The sequence below is a fragment of the Acipenser ruthenus genome, chromosome 3 (assembly GCF_902713425.1).
Source record: "Acipenser ruthenus chromosome 3, fAciRut3.2 maternal haplotype, whole genome shotgun sequence".
NCBI lineage: Eukaryota > Metazoa > Chordata > Actinopteri > Acipenseriformes > Acipenseridae > Acipenser > Acipenser ruthenus.
In genome coordinates this window covers 98,365,890-98,389,260 of record NC_081191.1, presented here as the reverse complement: position 1 = coordinate 98,389,260, position 23,371 = coordinate 98,365,890, and the positions used below count along the sequence as shown (strand labels likewise).

At 38.1% G+C, this 23,371-nt stretch overlaps 1 protein-coding gene across 4 annotated transcripts in view; it reads right to left on the bottom strand.

Annotated features, from left to right (window-relative positions):
• Positions 1-23,166, bottom strand: part of LOC117394430 (neuropilin-1a) — a 46,888-nt gene extending 23,722 nt beyond the window's left edge. For 2 of the 4 annotated variants that reach the window (XM_033992699.3, XM_059019493.1), the window contains exons 1-6: positions 20,611-21,443; positions 18,002-18,176; positions 7,774-7,955; positions 5,114-5,341; positions 2,742-2,897; positions 1,815-1,981 (exon numbers count right to left, since the gene is read on the bottom strand). In XM_033992699.3, coding sequence (XP_033848590.3) covers positions 1,815-1,981; positions 2,742-2,897; positions 5,114-5,341; positions 7,774-7,955; positions 18,002-18,176; positions 20,611-20,680 — 978 coding nt within the window. In that variant the 5' untranslated portion in view covers positions 20,681-21,443. Of the gene's footprint in view, positions 1-1,814; positions 1,982-2,741; positions 2,898-5,113; positions 5,342-7,773; positions 7,956-18,001; positions 18,177-20,610; positions 21,444-21,568; positions 21,640-22,715 lie in introns of those variants that run through there. The other 2 variants (XM_033992697.3, XM_059019487.1) reach the window with 2 other exon arrangements.
• Between the last annotated feature and the right edge of the window lie 205 nt (positions 23,167-23,371).

The following is a 23,371-nucleotide window of genomic DNA, read 5'->3' as shown; positions in this document are numbered from 1 at the left end:
AAGCAATAAATTAAAATGCCAGATGTTCTTCAGAAGATGTTGCAGACTGAAAATGAATGTGTTTAGCAGGCTCTGCAGGAACATGAAACATCAATTTGCCAGTGGTGTGTATTAAGGTTACAATGGCTAATAGGTGTCAAAGATTAGCCCAATAATTGCATCCAATACCTCTTTAAATTAATGTCATTTTAATGTTGTTTGTGATCCACAATCTAATTCATTTTAATGTTGTTTGTGATCCACAATCTCACTCATTTTAACGTTGTTTGTGATCCACAATCTCATTCATTTTAATGTTGTTTGAGATCCACAATCTAATTCATTTTAATGTTGTTTGCAATCCACAATCTCATTCATTTTAATGTTGTTTGTGATCCACAATCTAATTCATTTTAATGTTGTTTGTGATCCACAATCTCACTCATTTTAATGTTGTTTGTGATCCACAATCTCATTCATTTCAATGTTGTTTGCGATCCACAATCTCATTCATTTTAACATTGCTTGTGATCCACAATCTCATTCATTTTAATGTTGCTTGTGATCCACAATCTCATTCATTTTAATGTTGTTTGAGATCCACAATCTCATTCATTTTCGAAAATGAAATAAACATTCTTGGCATTACTGGCGCTCACCTATTACTAACATATTCAATATGAATTGCACTATTTTAATAATAAAGGTTTAATTTACTTAACAAAAGAAGTCTTTATATATGATAATCCCATACTTCATTCCGAGTACTGCACTTCAGCTAAAACTAAATGTGAGATGCAAGATAATGTAGCTCCATACACTAGAAATACAGTAAGTATCGATTATTAACTAAACTGCACTTTAGCTCAATGCTCCAAGGCGCTTTGCTTAAGACTGAACACATTCCCATTCACAAGACTACTGAACAATAGGGGCTGCTCAGTCCTTTCTTCACTGGTTTGTAAGACTTCCTTTAGATTTAAAAGATATCCGACAGGAAATAGCTGAGAGCATGTTTTTTAGTCAATGGCTCAGTTATGTATTGTTGTTTTGCACTACCCTTTTTGGTTTCCTATGTCAGACAATAGGAATAACACTGCCCTTGTCTTAACCAGGAACACAGAGGCCATTTCAATGATTACATTTGTCTGGAAGAAAGAGCTGGCAAAATGATTTTGATTGGAGTAAGGAAACACATCACTTATAGGGTACCTTGGGCAAACATTTAGTTTTGGTGTGAGAAGTGGCCCCATTATTTGGCCCCAAGGAATACAACAACAATTTCTTTAGCATGAGAAGCCTGGGAAGAGAAAACATATATAAGGTTGTTTTTTTATCACACCTGTGGGGTTTAAGTTACTAGATTATATTTATTTCCCCCTCCCCAGGGTTTGTTTGCTGGATGTGTATGATGTTAGACTCCGGTTTTGCTCATGACCATCCATCTAATATCACAGCAGCTCTACTACATAACATAGATTGCTGACAAATGACCAAGGGATGTAGCTTTTCTGAAAGGCGCTACATAAAATGTGAATTACATTTACATAGTTGTTGAGTACACTGCAGCTACACAGTACTTACACTATTGTTATTTAATATGTATACTTTCAACAAAAAAGATACGATCAAGACAATAACTACATGTTGTTAATGTATGGAGTTCCATCTTCACAATCGTGCCTGTAGTAAATATTAGTATATCATAAATACAGTGTGACTATCTACTTAAAGCATCTGAATGTTAAAGTGTATGCAGGAATTGATAAACTTCAGTATTGAAACAGTATTGGGGCACAGGCAGTGTGCTGTATTGTATATTCACACCTTCTCACCTGTATCCATTCTTTACTGGAGTCTTCTGCGGGAGTCCATGCGTTTTCAATGTAGTTCAGTCTGGATTTCTCTGCAGACCAGTTTGCATTGTACTGCGAGGAGCACATGATCTGATCTGAGGTAATCTCACCAGATTCCATCCCCAGCGGTTCCAGACAATCGAAATCTAGGTTTTATGGAAAACAAAAACCCATAAGTTGGTTCCAGAGCGGTCAGCCCACAGGCTGTCTGTCTTACCATATCAATCTCCAACCTTTTTAAAAGTCAACAAACAAATAAACAAGTAGATTCTAAAAAGCTATCCTTGCAGGGGGCCCGCCACTCTCATCTGCTTAATCAAAGTGACATGTCTACAGCTCAAGCATTATTCCATTTTATTTTTCATTTATTTTTGAGCATTATAGAAATTTGTCAATCATTCTGGAATTTACTGTTTACAAATTTAAAAATGACGACCGTTTAACTGCATAGATGTCGACACTTGCTACCACCACATTGGTGTTTTTATTTGTATTTAACAGGAAAATCTCCACATAGTGTTGCAGTCAGTTGACCCCATTGGGTTCGGAGGTCATGGGTTTAGTCTGGCCAGTGTGCAGTCAGCCTGGGCTCCAGCGAGACAGACTGGGTGGCTATCTGTCTGGAGAATGGGCAATAACAAAGGCCACTGGAGACCAGAGTTTACTGCTTCGCACCACACAAAGAATCCTGGAGAGGAGATGGGTATCTGCAGCAGTATAAGCCCACTGAATCTCACAAGCTCAATACAGGATTTCAGTTTCTTAGCTCATCATATAGTGTCACTTAGTAAGTCAGTTTCTAACTCCTCATTTACCAAGCAGCACAACATGCAGAAATACACAATGTAAAAAAACAAAAAAGGAGTTCCAAGAATTCAACCAGCATGAAAACATGTGAGGACTAACCTTCTGGTACAGTCTTCTCGATGACGGTGAAATTTGCAGAGAAGCCCTCCTTCGCTATGGCATTGTCGGTCATCAGGGTCATGGCAAGGATTCCAGTAGAGGTTCGGAATCGTCCAGGTGTGTTCTGTCCACAGAACCGCCCTATGTAGGGACCAACTAAACAAAGGGAGAACAGACATGTATTAACAGAGTGACACTGTATAATAAGCTTCATAATAACTCTTATTCACATTAAACTCAGATCCTAGCATTAGGGTTAATTAAACTGTGACACATTTCCCTATGTTTATATGCATTACAGTGGACGTTTGAGGGATTCTTTGTAAACAAGAGTGCACACAATTTGCCACCTTGAAAATTAAATATACTAGACTAATGAAATTGCTAGGGGCGGTGGTTGGTGTAAGAAATATGATGGTTTGAGTTAACAACAATAGTATGCCTCCTCTTTAACCTACATTCAAGACATAACTTTATTGTGAAAAGAAACAGCTCTAAAATGATCTACGTGACTTGTGATCTTATGCAAGTTTAAAGAGTTATTTGTGAATTATGTATTGTGTTCTTATTTTAGCTGGACAGTGCCTCTGCATACCAGAGTGCCATTCTCAGTGCCAGTGGTGTCTGCACAGGAGCCAGAGGCTTTATACAGCTTCATACGAAGGGGAATTGAATTCCTTATGTCACATGTAAGCCTCAGCTAGTGTGCTAATGCAGTATTGATCTGAGGGGCATGGATGTTTAAACACATTTTTTATTTTAAAAATTACACGTTAAGATTGCATTTCAGTCACTGTTGTAAATCTTTCCTTGACTGGATTACAAAAAACGTTTTTTAAATTAGCATGCACGTTTTCTTTTTTTCAGTTTTACTAGACCCCCCCCCCCCCCCAAAAAAAAACCTTGGGTTTGTTTAAGATATACAATTTAGCTTTGTAATGCAGAGCCTGACTTTTTTTAATGACCAGTACCAACAAAGGAAGATAAACCATCCCATTCAAAGTTTGTAATTTAGATAACTTGTATGTTCCTAAATGAATCACACATAGAAAAGCTTTGTTTGGGAAGTAAGAGCTACTATGGGTTTGTTTTAAAATAAGGTTCTGATTTGACAAACCAAAACTCTACTGGGTTAAGCTTAGGATGGATTTCTGTTAGTGCATTCTACAGTACCAGTTTATCCCTCTGGATTACACCAACCACTTATTTTAGAGGTAACGCTGGGTAAGCCATGAATAGAAGGCTGATGCAACCCAGGGGTAATTCCCTAGTGCTGTAAAATGCTCTAAAAATAATCCAACTCTGGCTTGTCCATGTGGGGTATCGATTGATCAAATCAACCCCTTGGTTCTATTTAAAAATTCTCCAGAAAGCTTCCAAAACACAAAAGCTTGTGGCTCATCAATAATATAGACGTGAGCTACTCTGCATCACCACTGGGATCTCTTTAGCTTTACGGATAAACTTAATGTGACAGAACAAAGCAGACCCATTAAAGGACTGGTATGCCTGTTGGCCTTGCTCTATTTAAATTCATTGTAAAAGGAATATAAAAAAAAAAAAAAAACCTTCAAAACCTTATTGGCACATTAGCAGCTACTGTTTCAAATGAATGTCGAACTGCATTTGGCACCAAACAACAGGATCTTTCTTTTAGCAGAGCAAAAAAAAAACATGGGAGAAAACAGTTCATTCTTGTCTGCAAGCTGAGGTCAGCTAAACATCTCTTTGAATACACAAGCAACTTTATCAGACACCACAACCCTGCTCTAAAAAGAAAACACAGCAGCCGAACCTCGCCTCAGACACCATGGCTGAAAGGGGAGGCAATGCACTTGCTGTGGCTGAAGCTTTGTCTTGACTGCTTTATGCTGCTGCTCCAGAATGTTACATTGGGGAGAGGAAACTTTAAGGATTTTAGATAAGGCCTCCCTGAAAGTTAAAGAGGTGCTTGTCAACATGAACTTCCTTTAATTCTCATTCTTATTATAAAGTGATAAAATCAGGGGTGGTTTTCAATGGTGCCATTTAGAGTGTGGTATAGTATATGCCATGCTGGTCACACTAGGACCATATTTTATCTCAGCTTTTGTGTACTATATTGTATAAATATTTACACCCATGATTGTTGGCTCGCACAAGATGAATAATGCAAGCCTAAGCAGCGTCCACTTTTGGCATGATACAAGATACAACCGTATAACCCTGAACAAGCTGCTTACTGTAGGTAATTCTTTTTATGTTTGTTTGTAATAAAGCCTGTTATCTACAATTAGAGGATTTTAAGTTAATTCTTTAGGTGGTGGTTTTCCTTCTATACCAGCCAGCGCCGGCAAAGCCCACGAAAGGACCGTTCCATTTCCATGACATACCTCCAGGGAAGCCATCCCAGATTTCCAGTCGATCGTAACGGCAGAACACTCCGGTGGGGGGGGTGGTGTCAGGCTCCAGCTCAAAGCTTTCAAACTCAACAATGATCTCTGCCATCTTGGGCGCAAAGATCATGTAAGTGCAATCCAGATTATTGGGGTATTTCTCAGGGAATCCTGGTGATTTGATCACTCCGCTTGTTGTTGTGAAGTTTCTGGAACATTCAGGTCCTGAAAGACAAATATATATATATATATACAGTATATATACAGCTGGCTCCTGTTAATCTGTGTTTCAATACTTCGTGTTTCGATAATCTGTGTGGTTTAATACAGCACATTATCAAAATGCATGAGTGCAGAAATCATCTGATCTATGCGGAAGCGGGAATTCACACTCTTTATTAGTGCAGAAATCAGCTTATGTGTGCGGAAGCGGATGGTCATCATTTAATTTAATTCAATTAATTTGAGTACAGTATAGTGCAAGTCAACAGACAGTACTGTATTGTAGTTACTGAAACCAGTGAGAAGCGAGCAGAAAACAGATTTAAGAGTCTAGCCTGGCAGTCTGAATATGAAGAGCAGTTATGACAATTAAAGACAATCAGTGACTTTTTTAAACCAGCTCTCTCTGCCTCTGAACAACGCTGATTATGTCCAGTATATATTTTGACCGTTGTTGGGACATTACATTTTATTTGTATTGTTGCATTTTTCGAGTTTTCAATTAATAGCGCAGAGATTTCCCAAACAGTAAACTCAATTTTGGGTAATCCATGTTTTTCAAGTTATTTTGGTCCATGCACTGCACAGCACTAGAAAGTGAGAAACACATGACCTGTTGTGAGTTTACTATATGTGGCTAACTTTGTTTTTTTTATTTGTTTTTTTAGCTTAAGATATTTATTTGGACAATGATCACACATTTCTGGATTAAAAATGATTACAAAAAAAGAAAACCCTATTGTAGGGGGTATAAATATACCTTTCCAGTATCTCTTATTATTTGTTTATTTAGCAGACGCCTTTATCCAAGGCAATTTACAGAGATTAGGGTGTGTGAACAGAGTCACTTACAACTACGTCTCACCCGAAAGACGGAGCACAAGGAGGTTAAGTGACTTGCTCAGGGTCACACAATGAGTCAGTGGCTGAGGAGGGATTTGAACTGGGGACCTCCGGGTTACAAGCCCTTTTCTTTAACCACTGGACCACACAGCCTCCTCCTCTTAGTGAAGCTTTCCATCCAAATATAATATCTTTATAAGGGTTCCTTTTGGTTTTATTTGCATATGTTGCCACAGACTTGGCTGACACCGACATTCATCGGTTTGAGCTTCAGGCTCTGTCAAAACACTGCAAAACAACTGATACAAATCCTTTCTCTTATCCAGGCCTGAGAAAAGAACAAGGAGCAGGGAAATTGAAACAGTACAGCCTGATAAATAGAGTGCCCTGCTATGTGTGCACCATATAAATACAACTATGCAATTGACTCTCTGAAGGTAGCCCAGGAATACCCTTCCAGCCCTGCATGTGTATAGCACTGAAACAACAGCGCTTGTTGGTTTTGTTTATATGTTTTGCTTTAAACCAAAAACCAGCTGTTGCTAGTTGGTGTCAGTGTTAAATTCTTGGGGACTCTGAATATGATCTTGTGCTATTTTAAAGGGTTTTTTTTAACACCCTTGCACAGCAGCAAAAAATAAATAAAAAAATTCCCCTATTTACTGTAACTATTCAAATATTTCAGCTTGCTGGTTACCCATGACACGTTTCTAGACAAATAAGTTATTTTGCATCAAGGCTTTTAGGTTGATAATTAGACAAATGCTTGCTGTGAAAGTAAAAGAAAAGTTAATAAGTGCTGAAGAGTTAATTGTTTACATTTGTGCAAACAAGGTAAAATCCCTGTGTTAACCCCCCCCCCCCAAAAAAAAAAAAAAAAAACAAATGAAAAAAAAGACCTGCTCCACTTTAAGGAAAATAAAAAAACCTGACATTCAAACAGAACAATTATGGGGCCCAGACCTTAAAAAAGATCTGACATGGACCTTAAACAACAATTACATAGCCGTCATTCTTAAACCCATAGTCTGACAAAGCACTAAACACTTCAGCCCCTGCCCCCCTACTTTTTAAAAAGACCATGTAGAAAATGAGTGAAGTTTTTTGACACACTCTAGGGTTGAGTTACCTAAAGGAGTGACAGATACTCCACCAGATGTGACCTATGCCATCTCGGCAAACTGAATGTGAAAGTCAACTTCCAGCACACGTGCCCAGGCTGCCCTCCCTGGTGTTGACACAGGTGCAGACATGAAGTGCTCTGGAAAGCAGGGGCATGATAAGCTGCCGTTAACTTTCCTTTCAGGTAATACAAGCGGCCTGTCTCTTGACTGGGCTGCTCCTGACATCAACACAGGTTCCAAAAAACTGTTCCCACTGCTGCAAGATCAAGAGGTAATTTGGAAGGCCCCTTTCCTGTGTTTGGTGTGGCTCTGAAAAAGTTCAGGATCTTAAATGAACGCATAACACTTTGGTTTGTGAGACATCGAGAATAAAGTAGGATGTAATGATACCTGCTTTTCATTTTCCCTTTAGATACATCACATACATCCCACAGCAGCTTTGTGCTTTACCAGCGGGCCAGCACTCACCTGTTTTGAAGACTTCATAGCGGATAGAGAAGCCAGCCCCATGTGTTTCATAGTCGGACACAAACTTGATGAAGAGCAGTGTGGTTGTGGACAGGACCGGAGAGGGGGCGATCTTCCCACAGTGCTTCCCCACCAGTGGGGCATTCTCATCACCCCCATCCCGGACCTCTACATAATCATACCTGCAGAAAAGAGATGTCGTTATCAGCCCGGTTCATATGCGTCTGTGATGTACATTGAAGTTCTGTTTGACAATAACATTTGAAAATCATTTCTGTGTCCCAGTTGTATGGTAGAATTAGTTTCGAATGACCAGATAAGATTCTTTGTTATGTTTAAACCCTCTCACATTATCCATTTTTATTTGCAGACAGAAACATGCTGGCTAAATATGTCAGACAGTTAATCCCATTCTGAGCTAAAAAAAAAATCTATAATATTCAGGCATAATAAACAAATTCACGAAAGGAAAAAATGAATGTGAGTTTTACACCTGAAAGAAAATGTAACATAAAGCTGCAGTATTCCTTGTGATTACTTTAGTTCAGAAAGTCAATCCTTCCATAAACTTCATTTATTTAACTGCTCCACAATGTAAGTAGACTTGTTTGTGACTCAGTGTTCTAGAAATTGTGTGGTTGACGAATGACTATTGCAGTAAATGCTAATTTTACAGCACATAAAATTGTGGCGAACAAAACAAACAAACAAAAAATGATACTGTAAATAACCTAATTGAATGTACCTCAGTGCCCTTGTAATTTCAGTTTATTTCAACACTCATTGCTTTGAAGCACAGCAGTACCTGAGGGTTTAGTCCTTTATTGCCCAGGGTATCTTCCCTTCCCATACCTTTTTAATGCCTATTTTCTCAGTGTCAAATATATTGGACGTTGAGCAGCAATGGGCTATATTAGAGATTATTTACATTTACGTTGCCTATAATCCATTTTCCATGTGCTGTCTGGGAAACAAAAACTATTTCAACTGTGCTTGCTCATTTCACTTGCTATTTACAACATACAGCAAGACTGTGAGCAAAACCAGGGATTTTAGAAAGAAAGACCCACAGTGGAGATTGCCTTAGCCAACCCTCAGCATGGGTCTAACCCCAAAAATTCTCCTGAATCTGCAACCAATTAAATTTAAGATTTGTAAAATGTTAATACCGTACAACCTCTCACGGCAATGCTAAAGTAAGGAAACACGCTGGGTTTACAAGATGTAGTTCTATACCATATATATATATATTTATAAAAAAATTCAAAGCACTTCTTTTTCATTGGCAAATGGCATCCCTTGAGAAGGCTGTAATGTAAGGGTGACTTCACCCAGCTCTGTAGCTCCTTTTATTGGAAACGATATGACCTCATCACTTAAGACCCTGGTTCACTGTGTGTTTCCGCTGAAGGAGATTTGTGGCTGGGAAAGGCATGGATCTATCAGGTGCTGTATTTTATGTCTTTCGTCTCTCTTGCCTGCTATTCAAAGAGGCAATGTTACGTTGCAACTGTTTCAATTTGGAAAATTACAAAAGGTTACATAGAGTATGACACATATTGATGCTGGCCGTTATCTTACTGTAAATGCAAACTGTTAATGGACTCATCCTATTTGCTAGGATTGTTTTGGCATTGACACCTTTCCCTTCAGAAACAGCTGTGACAATATTGACCCCCTTTTTACAAATAACAGCTGTAGTCAGCTGCTTAATCAGCAGATTGATATGCTGTCATAACTTACTTTATTATAGAGAGAGTCTATTTCTCAACACCAGTAAAGCAACCAAGGAGCCCAGACAAAGGGACACTAAAACCTGTCAAGCCACTCCCATCTAGCCCTGCAACAAAAGTCCTCTTCTGCACACAAGACTGCATTTTAAATACCTCTCCCACTCCACATTGCTCTTCACTCCACTTTTGTATTGCTTGTGTCCAGAAAGGTCAACATGGGTATATCAACAGCATAGTAAAACCTTTATGTAGAATCCAAAAGAAGAAATATTGCTTTCTTGTTTATTTATGTTGTTATAGTATCACAATTGAGTTCATATACATTTTAATTAGTGTTTACGCTGTATTAATTATAGTATTTAAGCCCCTTGTTTCCTGTGATTACACAGCGCCGAGTGTTACAAACTCATCTCATTAACCCAGTCGTTTTAATCCAACATGGAAGTCGAGACGCTTGACTTTCAAAATGTCACAGTGTACAATGACGGCTGCTGTAACATCACTGTGTTCTAATAATTCATTTGAATATGCATTTATCTTCAGCCTTAGACGGTATTGAATTCCATTTGCAAGGGATGGAAATAAACTACACAGAACAAGAGCAATGGGCCATGACACCTTTACTACTTGAGGACAAATCCCTTTTGATAACTGCATGCACATCTTCACGCTGCTATAAATGCCCTTGCCACCTCATTTGTACCTGTGCCAAGGCCTAGAGGAGTTGGTTTTAAGAGATCCACATGTCTTGCATTAGTTACATGTGCACAAGTCATCTGGAAGCTATCATATGATCATCTACAGCTTGTTCAACTCCTTGTTCAGCATTGAAATTAGTGAGGCTGCCAAGCACTGCTCTGCTCTTTGTCACTTTATAAATGCTTTTTAAAATCTGTGTCAGTAACCACCTGCAGGTTAATATCCTAGCCCAAGTGTTTAACAAAGTCAAACCCCATTAACAAATTCTTTGCGTCAAAGGCTTTGCGTCTCTTCCAGGGCTTTGGAAAACTCAAGGGATCATTCCATGCTCATCTCATTTGTTTAAATTTTGAATTGAAGACGGACAGTCAAACAGTGTGATCAGTACAAGTGCTGGTAGAAACATTACTCTAAGATCTTCCAGCCAGCTGAGCCTCAAGCAGGGGCGGCAGAGGGAGGGGAGGAGATTAGGTATCTGTCCTAAATCTTTGTGATGGCATCTCCTCACCCCAATAACAGTAATGGACTAAGACAAAATGACCAGTCTTCCCAGAAGCTAAATTATTATTATTTTTAAAACACTAGCTTCTCCAGTGACCTATACTCCCCCTTTTCTAAAGAGGGAATATGTCTGCAGGGAAAGTGGGGATGGAATGCTAGGCCTCAAGTAATGCCCAAAGCGAGTCTAGCACGCATTCACCCTGAACTAATGGCCAGCTCAATTGCTTTCTGTTTTGATGTGTTCTTCATTTGGCTTTCTACAGTATTTGATTTGCCGTGTAACAGAATATTGAAATGCTTTTATTATTCCAGTGCCTGTCTACATTTTTGACATCAAATGCGATAGAATTGGGCAATGCAAGATCAAGCATTACCTACAATAATTTTTAACTGGTATATTTATGTATTCTTGTGCATGTATGTAATAGTGGTTTGGGTGTTCATTTTTGCACAGAAAAAAAAATCCCAAGTAGTTTGTATGAAGGGCTCAATATTTCACTGACCTAAAGGTATTTTAAGTACACCTGATACGTTTAAAAGGATTATAAAGTGTTCTTCAAAAATATAACAGTAATGTCCCAACAGAATGCATTAACTGCATGCCTTCACAAAAGAGGCAAAGTCAACCTAAAGCTATGTGTTTTATTTCTCCCAACCAGCTGAATTACTCCTGAAATTCCTGGACAAGGACAGCCAAGGAATAATCATCATCATCATCATCATAAAAGACTGCCAGCTGTCACCAGGCCCACACTTCACCATCTTTAACGTGAGGCTAGTAACATGCCGTTGCTAGTGCTCAAGCGAAGCATTGCTAACATTTGCAGGGCTCTGAGACATTTAAAACGTTTGTTTATCCACTTTCTAGAAAGCCAAATTGATTCTTTTTTTACTGGAAGCATACACAGATTCAAATGTACAGATGATATGAATTAATCCTAACAAACTAGCTTTCAAGCAGTAGCCTCTTCAGGTTGGTAATCACATCTTTCCAACTTCAGAAAGGGATTCCATTCATAGTTATACCCAAGTATAAGCCTTATTAAAACCCAGTCATACATTAGACCTGATATATTTTAACATTAACAAATAAAAACAACATCTGTAAAAGCTACTTTTAAAACCACACAGAACACTCAATGTTTCTTGCAGTGGGTGATTATCATTAGCATTGATGGGACTGCTAGATTTTTATCTGTCAGACTTTCAGTTTCGTCGTTGCTAAATCTGAACAATCAGATTAAACGTTTTCACCTCCAAAGACTCTTCAATTTCTTTGTCACACAATAAGCCTTTATTAGAAAACGTGGCTTTAGTAGCTAAAATGAGTAACCCAGTGACCTAAAAATTGCCCAGAGGCCTGCTGTTAACTTATTCCAGGCCCAGACTGCATTTCTCCATGTCATCTTTCTAGAAAGCTAGCGTTTATAAAAATAATGACTCCTATTGTATACAGCATACCATTGACCTTAAAATAAATACATCTTCTGTGTTGCTGATGTTTAGATACTGCATATTTGTCATTTAAATGTGGCTGACCATGTAACAAACAACATACTCACATGAGCACTGTCTATAAAATGTATTAGAACATTGTACTATTTAATAACAGTCACCTACAAGTAAATAAACTTAGGAATGTAGAACTGAATTCTTCTAGCGTAATAATAACATTTCTTTAATATTGATACTTGCAGGTCACCAAAAGATCTGTCCTTTGTTGTAATAATATCCAGCAATAGCACAATAGTCTTGTTTATCTGTATTAAATCTCTCAAGTGCAGATTTCAATAGATTTAATTTTCATCTTCCAGTGATCCAAAGAAAAACGTGTTTTAAAAAACATGCATTGTTTGTACATTTATTAATGTAGCTTGTAAATGCAAATGTTATTCTCCTTTATTTTGTTTACATATAGACAACAAAAACCATTTATTTTGGATAAAGTAGCCCTGCTGTTACAAATAACATTATGGTTGAGGCAGGAAATGGTTCTAAAAGAAAAACACTTTGCTGCTGTTGAAAGTTTAGAAAGCCTCAACCTATAACTGAAACATACCCAAATTATTTCAGTCTCAGTAGTCCCACAGTAGGGTGCTGGCCACCACAGTAAACCTAGTGCTGTACTTGAAACTGACAGCCAAGTCCAACTTTCCAGCTATTATCAAGGCAACAACTGTGATATGTCTAGCTACACATTGCCTTGACTTTTGAGAGTGCTTTAATTACAGGCATGAAGAGTGTGTACATTCGTGTGCTTCGTGCAAGAAAGAAAGAAAGAAAGAAAGAAAGAAAGAAAGAAAGAAAGAAAGAAAGCTGAAGAAAGAAAAAAGAAAGAAAGAAAGATTGTATATTGGCAGTCTAACTAACCCTACTTGAGAGAAGAAAAGTGATCCATTAAAAAGAACCATTGACTGTACTTATTCAACCTTAATCTGTCTTTTGCCACCTTGCACTCAGGATCTGTGTATACAGAATCCATACAACTTAAAAGGGTTCATACAAAAGGTAAAGGCTTTGTGTGAAGTCTCAAAATTGTACCCATCTGCAATGCTGACCTCTTAGATAACAAGACCGCTCTAATGGACTAGAACATTAATAACCCAGAGGTCTTCCTTGGGGGGTCCCAGGCAGGCAACTGGAACAATGATTTTGTTCCTATACACCCTCCCCCTTTATCCTGGGAGCTGTACTGAGTGCCCGGGGGCAATAACTACTTTAATACGAATGATTCAATTAAAAGGTCCACCTCTCCCTTGTAGAAGGCAAGTCAGTCTTCCTCTGTGCTAAATGTAACGATACACTACCTGCTGACAGGGCAGCACAACCACTTGGCAGGGGGGTAGAGGATCAGTGAACAGAACAAGAGCTGGAAGACTAAAACCTCAAGAAGTAACAATAAAAAAGATGAAGGCCTTCATCAGCCTTAATTACTCAGAACACATATATTGTGCTATGTGATCAGGCACAAATACAAGTGCACTGAACATTACTGAAATTCTAATAATTATCCAATTAGTGCCCTGACAAAAAGGCTCCTTCCTGTGCTCTCAGCCACGCATTCCTGTCCAGCTGTGCTCGCCTTCCTGTTTTGTGCTACTCTGTTGTTAAAGGACGGCTGAATGCATCAGGTGCCAAGGAGGGTCCCTATTTCTTATGGGACTGACGCCTCACCAGAGCGAAGAGGCAGACGGAATTGTCCCTGATCAAAAGACAAGGCAGGATTTAAGACGGCAACTCCTGCCAATTTCTGGAGGACAAGCTGACCTCTGAATCTAACAGTTCCCTTTCGCTGCCAAAGTGGATGGCCATGGTCACGTAATTAGCAATGGGATGTGCCAGTCGCATTCCTTTTGTCTGGAATGGATGAGCTGCTAAAATCTCATACAACACAACCTACATCATCAGTGTGGTCCATCGCCAGAAACTGAAAATTGCTCACATACCCAGACATGGCGTAACAAAACCGGAATAGAGCATGTCAATTAAAAACATTTTTGGTTTATACAACTGGGAGGGTGTGAAGCAAGGCTTTTAACAGCTGCTTTGCTTTTCATTGAGTATAATTTAAACTTGTTTTTAGAAATATAAAATGTGATTATCTCTGTATATGACTTATTCTGTACAAAATCAACCCCTGTATAACAATTTTTATTATGAATGTTGAATGAATATACAGCCCGATATTTGCATAGATATATAACTGACGTTTTTGATTTTCTTTTGTTATTATATCCACCATTAGAATAATACAGTGAAAAAGTTGTACTTTGGCTTTCATTATTCTCCGAGCTGAGCTGCGCTGGGCATACCAGATAGAATCATATAACAGGGTCCTGTGACTACAACTTATTTTTGTAGGAACACTCTGCACTTCTAACTGGAACTCAGGAATGTTCTTAATTCTAAGTTGAATATGAGAAAGAATTCAGCTTACAAAAATACCTGTACTGGTGGATTTGCATGATGTAGCCCCATGGCTACAGAATATTTAAGTCTGTTGAAAATAGTAAGTGCTACTGAATATACCTCTAGTTCTGCTTTGTAATTGTCACATTGAGTATTTTGAATCTATTTGAATGTCCAGTTTGGCAGTTTCTAAATAAGGGGTTGGCAAATCACAAATGTTTTGCAGATATCAAGTCGTTCATTCAAATGTTGTACTGTCCATACAAATTAGAAAAAAAGAAAGAGCTTTATTTTTTTTTACACGGACGTGCATGGCATGATGCGGTGACCTGTATGTGATTTATGGTTCAAATTCAATGTCTCACCAGATTACTACATCAAGTTACACAGAACGTCTACCGTATTCAATCAAGAAGAAATATTGTTGAGAATATTGATCTGTATTCAAGTAGTTTACAACCAAATTATTAACACATACTTACTGGTCACAATTCAATATATTATTTGACTGTGTCGCATTAAGATCGGGCTTCGCAATATCTCTTCTTAATTAAAGGTTTAGAAAAAAAATCAATGTGCAAAATTCCTAAATGAAATGAAAATGATTGTGTGAAATATGATGAATTTAGTACTACTGAATACCTTTAAATAAACCTGGAGTTTGTTCCTACACAACAGTGAATGCCTCATAAACAATGAAACAATGAAATGTTCTCCTAATTCCTGTGTTGCATTACAGATCAGTTAAGTACACACATGCTTGTCTGTAATTGTTTCATGCCGTGAGAACATTATGAGAAATAAGTACATAGACTTTGTTTCTATGGTACATTGGATTTTATACCTCATTCACTTGGCCTCACAATCCTTTTTGACAGAATGACACTAGGGGTCAGAGCACACTTGTATATCAGCATGTCTAATTTCTATAGGGCTGAAGTAAAAGTAAGCTCTGCTTTCACCGGCCCCCCCCCCCCCCCCCCTCCCCTTTCCCCCGCCGTGTGGCTGTGCTGCTTTTGCAGGAATCACAAATAAACGGAATAAAACTGCAGCTGCATTTAAAACGTCAGCCATAGATTATGGATTTTTCCTTAAGTGACCAAAGAGGCAAAAATAAATTTTACTAGGGTCATAAAAATGAATATTGCTTTCGTTGGTGGATATTCAAACTAGCTGTCTGGGTGCTAAACAGTCACCATCAACCATGGATTACAGGGTTTATGTATTGGACTCATTGCTCCTAAACTACTGAAGCGAAAAGGCTAAAGATTACATTTTACTTGGGTAATAAAAACTACTGCTGGTTTTAAATGAAAGGTCAGCTTACCAAAGTGGGTGTTAAACTACTGCTGTTGTTAGCAGCATTATACTGCATGACACATGCAGACATCCAAGAAAAGATGGATGTACAGTATAAATGTTATTAATGTTTTATCGTTTGCCTCGTGGGCAGCAATACATTTAAACACAGGATTCCAAATATATTGATTTTAAATATCAGACTCTGGCATTTTTTAAATATATATTTATATTGGCACTGTTTGATTTGAGGGGTTGACATAGAAAATCTTGTAACTCAACCAATTTTGTTTTGACAGAAAAGTACAAGGTTTCAGCTGCTTCTAACCTTGAACCTTAGTAAATGTTTTCCAGCATTGGGTGCTTATCAACAACAGACTGCATGTTGCAATTTATATACAGTACAGTGTGTGGTTTATGTTCCCTGTTCACTGAGCTATGACAGTTTGCTGTGAGTCAGATATAGTTTGCATGGACTTTGAACATTATTAGGGAAAATGATAAGCCCAACGTTGAAAATTTCAACACAAGTAAAAAGGAGCCTGTTTCAGTCTGATGGTTTCCTTTTTGAATCCTGTTGTTTTGCAGCTGAAAATATTTTTTATGTGCTGATAAGACAATGTGTAGTGAGCAGAAGATCTCATCTTGATAAAAAAAAACCAATTGAGCAATGTGTGTTGGTGTCTTACTTATATAGAGGCACTCATAGTGCAACACGCATTTTAGTTTGCTGGATTGGCATTCTCCCCTGAAAATGTCTTACATATTTCTCCAGGTTGTGTTGTAAACCCTCTGTCTACCACCCAAAACTGTAGGACTGGCATGCTAGCATCTTTGAGTTTCTTCCAGCCATAGTAAATGAATAGTTGGCCTGCAGGGTAAAGCCACATAGATATTCTAATCTTTAGCCCTCAGCATTAATATCCAAAACCAAATGTTTTCAACAGTTACATTTCCAGTGGGAATATTTTAGGAGCTTTACGCTTCAATGGAGAACCACAAATAACAAACAGGAATTGAAATCCCTGTATTATTGTTTATACTAAGAACTAAGGATTACATAACTCACATGTTTTTAAACACAGGCCCTTACAGGACATTTCATCTTTACACTGGTAACACAAACCCTTCTAAATTCTTAAAAAAACACAGTATCCTTCCCATGTCCATCCACTCCACAATATCTTTCAGTATCCTTCAGGCTGTGAAAACTTTATTGGTCCCCAGATGACGACATTCTGTCCAAATGTAGTCATGCATCCCATCTGCTAGACAGCACCGGTCACCAGGGTCATAAATTACTGATAGTTTACACAGCCATAAGAAAGTAAAGAGTGCAATAAAAAGTGCAATTTATAGATGGATCTTGGAGGGCATATTGGGTTTTATGGGGGTAAAATAAGGTGGTAACATGGATGGATCTTTAAGCGCTGACAACAGATATGAGTCCCCAAACACATTGACGAAAATGAATTCTGTTAATTAGTGTAAAGTGTAAAAAAGGGCCAACCGTAAATTGCCGATGAACTTTTGCAAATGAGACAAATAACCTCAGCGAACAGCAAAATGAAACAAGACAAAATGAGGACTTCTAAAGGAAGTTAGTCAAATGCAAAAGCTCGAGTCGAAACAAAGAAAGTAACAGGGTGACTACAATGCCATTACAGAAATGTTGTATAATGTAATGTTGAGTTGATAAAAAACAGGTTTTGTAGCTCATTACATCTCCACCTGCTGGTTTCACAGACCCTGATTACCACTTCTTCAACTACCTAATAATAATATAGGTAATGATCAGAGCTAATCAAGGTCAGTGAAACCAGCCACACAAAGGCTCAGCGTCAACTCATATTTTTATAGAACACAAATTTGCTATTTGTATTGCTAATTCTATAGTCCTTAAAGTACCAGCACAAAATGCCAAAACATTTTTAAAAATGTGTTTAAATGTTAAGGCTATTACAGTAAACTGTTTCTTGAAGTGTGAACATCTGCTTCACCAGCCTGGAACTCAAGAGACTTGATTTTAACATACCAACTGCCAGCAGGTGGCGGCAAACGTCAAAACATTGCATTGTAAGACTTACTTGCATTCCCTGTCCTCCAGATCAAAATGAGGGTTGAAGTTGATCAAAATCCTCTGGTATGGTTCCGGTGCCTGTATTACCCACACACAGTTCTGATAGGGAAAATAAGAGTTTGGGTATCCAGGGGAAGTTAGATAATCAGGGTTTGAAATGTGTATATTGCCCCCACACTTATCTGTAAAGAGAAAGAGAAAAAAAAACATGACGAGTAACACAAAAAGAAAGTAACACTACTAATTGAACTTGTTTTACAGACCCTGACTAACACTAAAGCTTAAGGTACTGCACGCTTCAATAAAGCATATGCTTGTTATGTGCGATTTTATATGCTTATGTGATGTTTACACAGTTTTAATCTATACCATAAACACAAAAGGATTTCAGTTTGGGAGACTACAGTTGTAAGTGAGCTGTTGTTTGCTTGCATGTGCCCAGTGTGTCTAAGGACAACATAAACCACCTGAATAAAAAAAAAAAAACAACTTTTAAAGCTCTTTTGAACCCTAAACCATTTCAGGCATGCTTTGTGATCCACTTTATAAATACACAATTTAGCGTCCAAAAGGAAAACCTTCACTGATCAATTCGGCAGTAACATCAGGGAATTGTTGACTTAAAAGTAGTCCAGCAGTAGTCCCATTACTAAAGTTTTAAAATGCCGATATGTGTTTATGTGTCTGGTCTTAGGTAATAAACAGACAGTGGTCTTTTTTGATCTAATGGTTTAAGAGGATTTAGTCTAAAGAGCGCAAAGACCTTCCCTGACCATACTACTGGGTTTAAGGGTGAAAGGAGAGTTTTTATGTGTCCATTTTTAACACTAAACCTCCTTTCTTTGTGTCTTTTCAGTCATAAGTCTTCAAACCCCTTTCCAAATTGTTCAGACCTGTGCTCTTAGACCCCAAAGCAAAACCCCATCATGATTTAGTTCAGAAAAATGCGCAGGAGCCAATGACGTCTGTTAAACTCTTATTAAATGTTGCATCTGTGCAAAGCGTCTTTTTAGGATCAAGGTGACTTAATGAAGCAGAAATCATTCCTTAAGATGACTTTAAGTGAGGCTAATCAGGCATGTGCACACAAAGGGGGTAATGAAGTAAAAAATGTATCTGGGAACTGAAGAACAGATGTGGTCTATAACACAGATGAAGCATTTCCACTGCCGATGGGGTGAAAATCCCATGTATGAGACTGCATTTCATTCCGACAGATGCATAACTTGTGACAACAAGTAAAAAAAAAATAGGACCACGGCTGCTACTGATACCGTTTTTGTACATACAGATGTGGTAAGCCTGGCTGTGTTAATTACGCAATACAGCATGATAAAAGCAAAGTATGGTACAAACAACATTCATTGGGAATATCCAACCAAAATAGTTGAATTAAATAAAAGGCAGATGCGAATTAATAAATGGCTAAACCAACGGAAGGAAAGCACATCGCGTGGATACAACCCGCTTTATTTTTTAACGCATCACCGTTTTGCAACACTTTTATCAACCTATCAGGGTTTGTTTTGGGTTTACTGAGAAGTTCAAACATGTTTTGTTTTTTCAAAGAAGAACTAAGTAGCAACATATTCTACCTAATTGTTTGAAAAATCGACAGTGCCTGTTCTTCGTGCTTAATGCGCTTTTCCCTGTCACCTTGCACTTTAATCTAGGGGATTGTGAAAGTGACAGCGCAAAGTGAAGTGCGTGTTTTCCCTAGTCCTGCTGAATCTCACTAACAGTTGATTAGGAAGAACAGCGCTTAATGACTAAGCCCCTTTAGCCCTGGGCTGGGTTAATGAATTCGTTTAGCAGGCAGCAGCATCGAGTCGCGGCTGGAACGAGGCACTCGGGAGACCACGGAGCACGAGACAAGGTTATTGCGCTTGAAGGACGTGGTAGCCGCAACTTAATTTACAGGCAACTGTATATCCTTGTTTTTGAGATAATTAACGAATGGAGTTTTTAAGTGTTAATACCCAACCCGTCAATGAGTCAGAGACTTTAACAGAAAAGTTATCTTAGGGTGCCTTGCTTTGCTGTTTGTCATTCAGGCTTTATGGCTACATGTTATGCATGGCTTAAGAAAATGTGAACAGAATAAAAAAAAAGCCCATCATACAACCCCAATAGTGGAACACGTGTAATGTAATCATGGTGAACCGCTTGAATAATTTAACAACGAATATTTTATTTAAATAGTTTCAAAATGCAACATAAAAGCGAAACGACTCGTTATTCTGTTTTCAACAGCATTGCGAATTCGAACGTTTGCATATGTGATTGAACTGTACAGTGTAAGTATCTGTGCATGTGTTTGCAGACTGTCGGGATGGTATGTATTAATACACACACACACACACACACACACACACTAAAAACGCGAAAAATTGCATATATATCTGTAATAATATGCAGGACGTAGGTTCTGTTATTAAAATATGACATCATATCTTAATAATAATAATAATAATAATAATAATAATAATAATAATAATAATAATAATAATAATAATAATAATAATAATAATAATAATAATAATAATAAATCACTAACGGCAAGAAAATAGAAATAATAGAAAAGTAAACAAAATCTAGATTTTAGCTGCCACTTACCGTTTTTTGAAGCTTTGGCTATGATGATCCCAGCTAAAAAGTGCAACACTAATCCACAATGCATCCTCATGGTGTTATAGGAAAAAAAGAAAAAGAAACTCCTGGAGGATCTTTGATTTATATTCTTCCTGCTTGTCTCGAGTAAGGAAAAGAGCAGAACTGTCTCAGCGTTACAGAGATGCTTCTTTTTGTGTCTCAGGTCTCCTGCATCCTGTCATTTAGTTCTCATTTCCTCGTCCTTTTCCCAGTCTTGTTCCTCTCCCAACTGCTGGCGTTGCCATTTCCTACTAAACAAGTCCAATGCAGTAAAAAAAGAAGACAAAAAATACAACTGCTGTTTTCGAATCTCCTTGTTAATGATGTTCAAGCAGACGTAATCCTTTTCTGTTGAAAGTAAGCAGAAAAACCATACAAGATTACGCGACGCGTCTCTATATAACTGGAGGGATTAGCAACGCGAGCTCACGGTACTGCCTCCGTTTTATACTGTGCACATCCTTAAATGATCTGGCAAGACACACACAAGTAGTACTACTACATCTGCACAACAGCAGTGGCATTACAAGGACTTAAAGCAAGCGATACTCCCCTAAATCACGACGACTTTTTTTTTTTCACCTACTGTGTGCCCTGGCTGGCTGTTAAAACGGGACTCTCAGAGGGATTAGTGATTGGTTTGATTGCGATATATGCAAAACTGACCGGAGAAGCCCTCCTTGTTAAAAACGAGAAGACTAGCTCTATTTAGTGGTTGCTGCATGAAGAGGAGACACGTAGGTATCTCTCTCTCTCTCTCGTCCCCTCTTCTGATCATAAACAGACATGAGTGACAACAGCCAGGCACTTTCATCGTGTCCTCAATGATAAACTATAGCATTGGAAACGCTGCTTGATAACCAGAAAGTCGACTACATTGTATTGTATTGTACTGTTAACACTTTCTGTAAAGTAGACTAACCTGCCGGGTTCGTTACATCGGTGCCACTCTACAGCTATGGCCAACAGTTTAGCATCACCTAGAAATTTAGGATTGAGACATAATTAAAAACAAACAAACAAAAAGAAACCTACATGGGCATTATTTAGATATTCTATTTAACATCATGTAATCAAAGAAACGACACAATTATACCGCAAAAGTCTACCGGGAGCCATCATAGTTGTACAATACATTATGCTGGATTTCGAAATGTCACATTTTTAAAATTGTTGTCAGTTTTTCGTTAAGCATAAGGAAAACTACAAAGCGTTATACAATTCAATATGTTAACGTAACATTATTTAGCAGGTTTCATTCGACTTAATGACGCAAATTGTATTAATTCTATAGGGTGATGCAAAACGTGTGGCCATATACACTTGGTTTTAACTTGCGTCAAACAAAGTAATACGAAGTGAGTTGTTCATTCTGTTTGAACTTCATCTTTACTCAACACATCGTGTTTTGATGTTCAGATACCAAGGAACTTGAAAGGTATTGACGGTCAAAGATCTTCCTTTATATTTAATTACACACTAAACCCAGTTTTCTCTCTCTTGCAGCATAAGAGAAATGAAATTGACAAGGCATGACCTACACATCTGCATCGGGTAGCAGACTTTTAATGAAATAGGCCTGTAGCCGCTGGATCTTTTTTTTTTTTTTTCGCGAATCAGTAATTTTCTGATGGCATCTGTGTAAACGCAGATTAACAAAGTTTCAATCATTTTTTAGAGTATCAGAAAAGATCTGAATCTGACAAGACTTTAATCTAGATACTGTTATCTATCAGCAAACAGTAGGAGATGAGGTCTACACCGATCAGACAAATGAAGCGGTGCAGCTCATCTTTAGTGAACGGATAACATCAATAGGCTGTGATCCGAAAAAAAGAAAGAAGTGGAATATTTAATAGAAACTAAGTAACGAGGTCTGTGCACTATGCAGTGATACAATGTTACCAACAAAACACAATCGATACCTTAAAAACACCTTTTCACAGAAGCCCGTTTCATAATTAATATGTAACCAATATACCCGACCATATACACCATGTAAGCAAATCAAATGCACACACACCTTTACATACATACATACATACATACATACACACACGTTACTTTACCTTACAGCTCGTCAATGACTGCATCCACATTTGTTCTATACGGAATTGGGTATCAATCGATATCTGTGGACTGGACGTCTAATGAAGCAGTCTTTCACAGACGAAGCAGCTAAAACTACAAAGAGAGACACAGCCAAAGTGGGGAGGGTCTTTGCTGATGACGGCGCATGCAGTCTCTTTTTCTCTTATTTCTCTATGTTTTCTCCCAGGATCGGATAGCACACAGTGTAATTGTTACAGTGAGCTGTCGTCTATGCTGCTGTGTCGCTCCCCAAGATTTAGTAAAGAAGTTAGAGCCACGCCGCTGTGATATCGGATCGCACACAAGGGTTTGTCGAAAGATTTGAGCCGCGTAAATAACAGATATATATATTTTTTAAATAACCAGAGAGAAAAATAAGTAAGCCTTCTTCATGCAGCCACTTACAGTGAGATGCGCTTGCAGTGAGAGACGCAAAAGGAGTTCGTTGACTCCTGGTTTCGCTAGCCTGAGTTTGACACACCCTCGACAGTAAAGTGACTGACCAAACTGACAGTTCAGCGGCTGGGGGCTGGTTTCGCTTTTGGAAGAACAAAAATGATATAGCTTACTGAAGCCTTTTTTTTTTTTTTTTTAATTTTGAGGCAAAGTTTGTCTGTTTGAGCGAAGCTTGTAA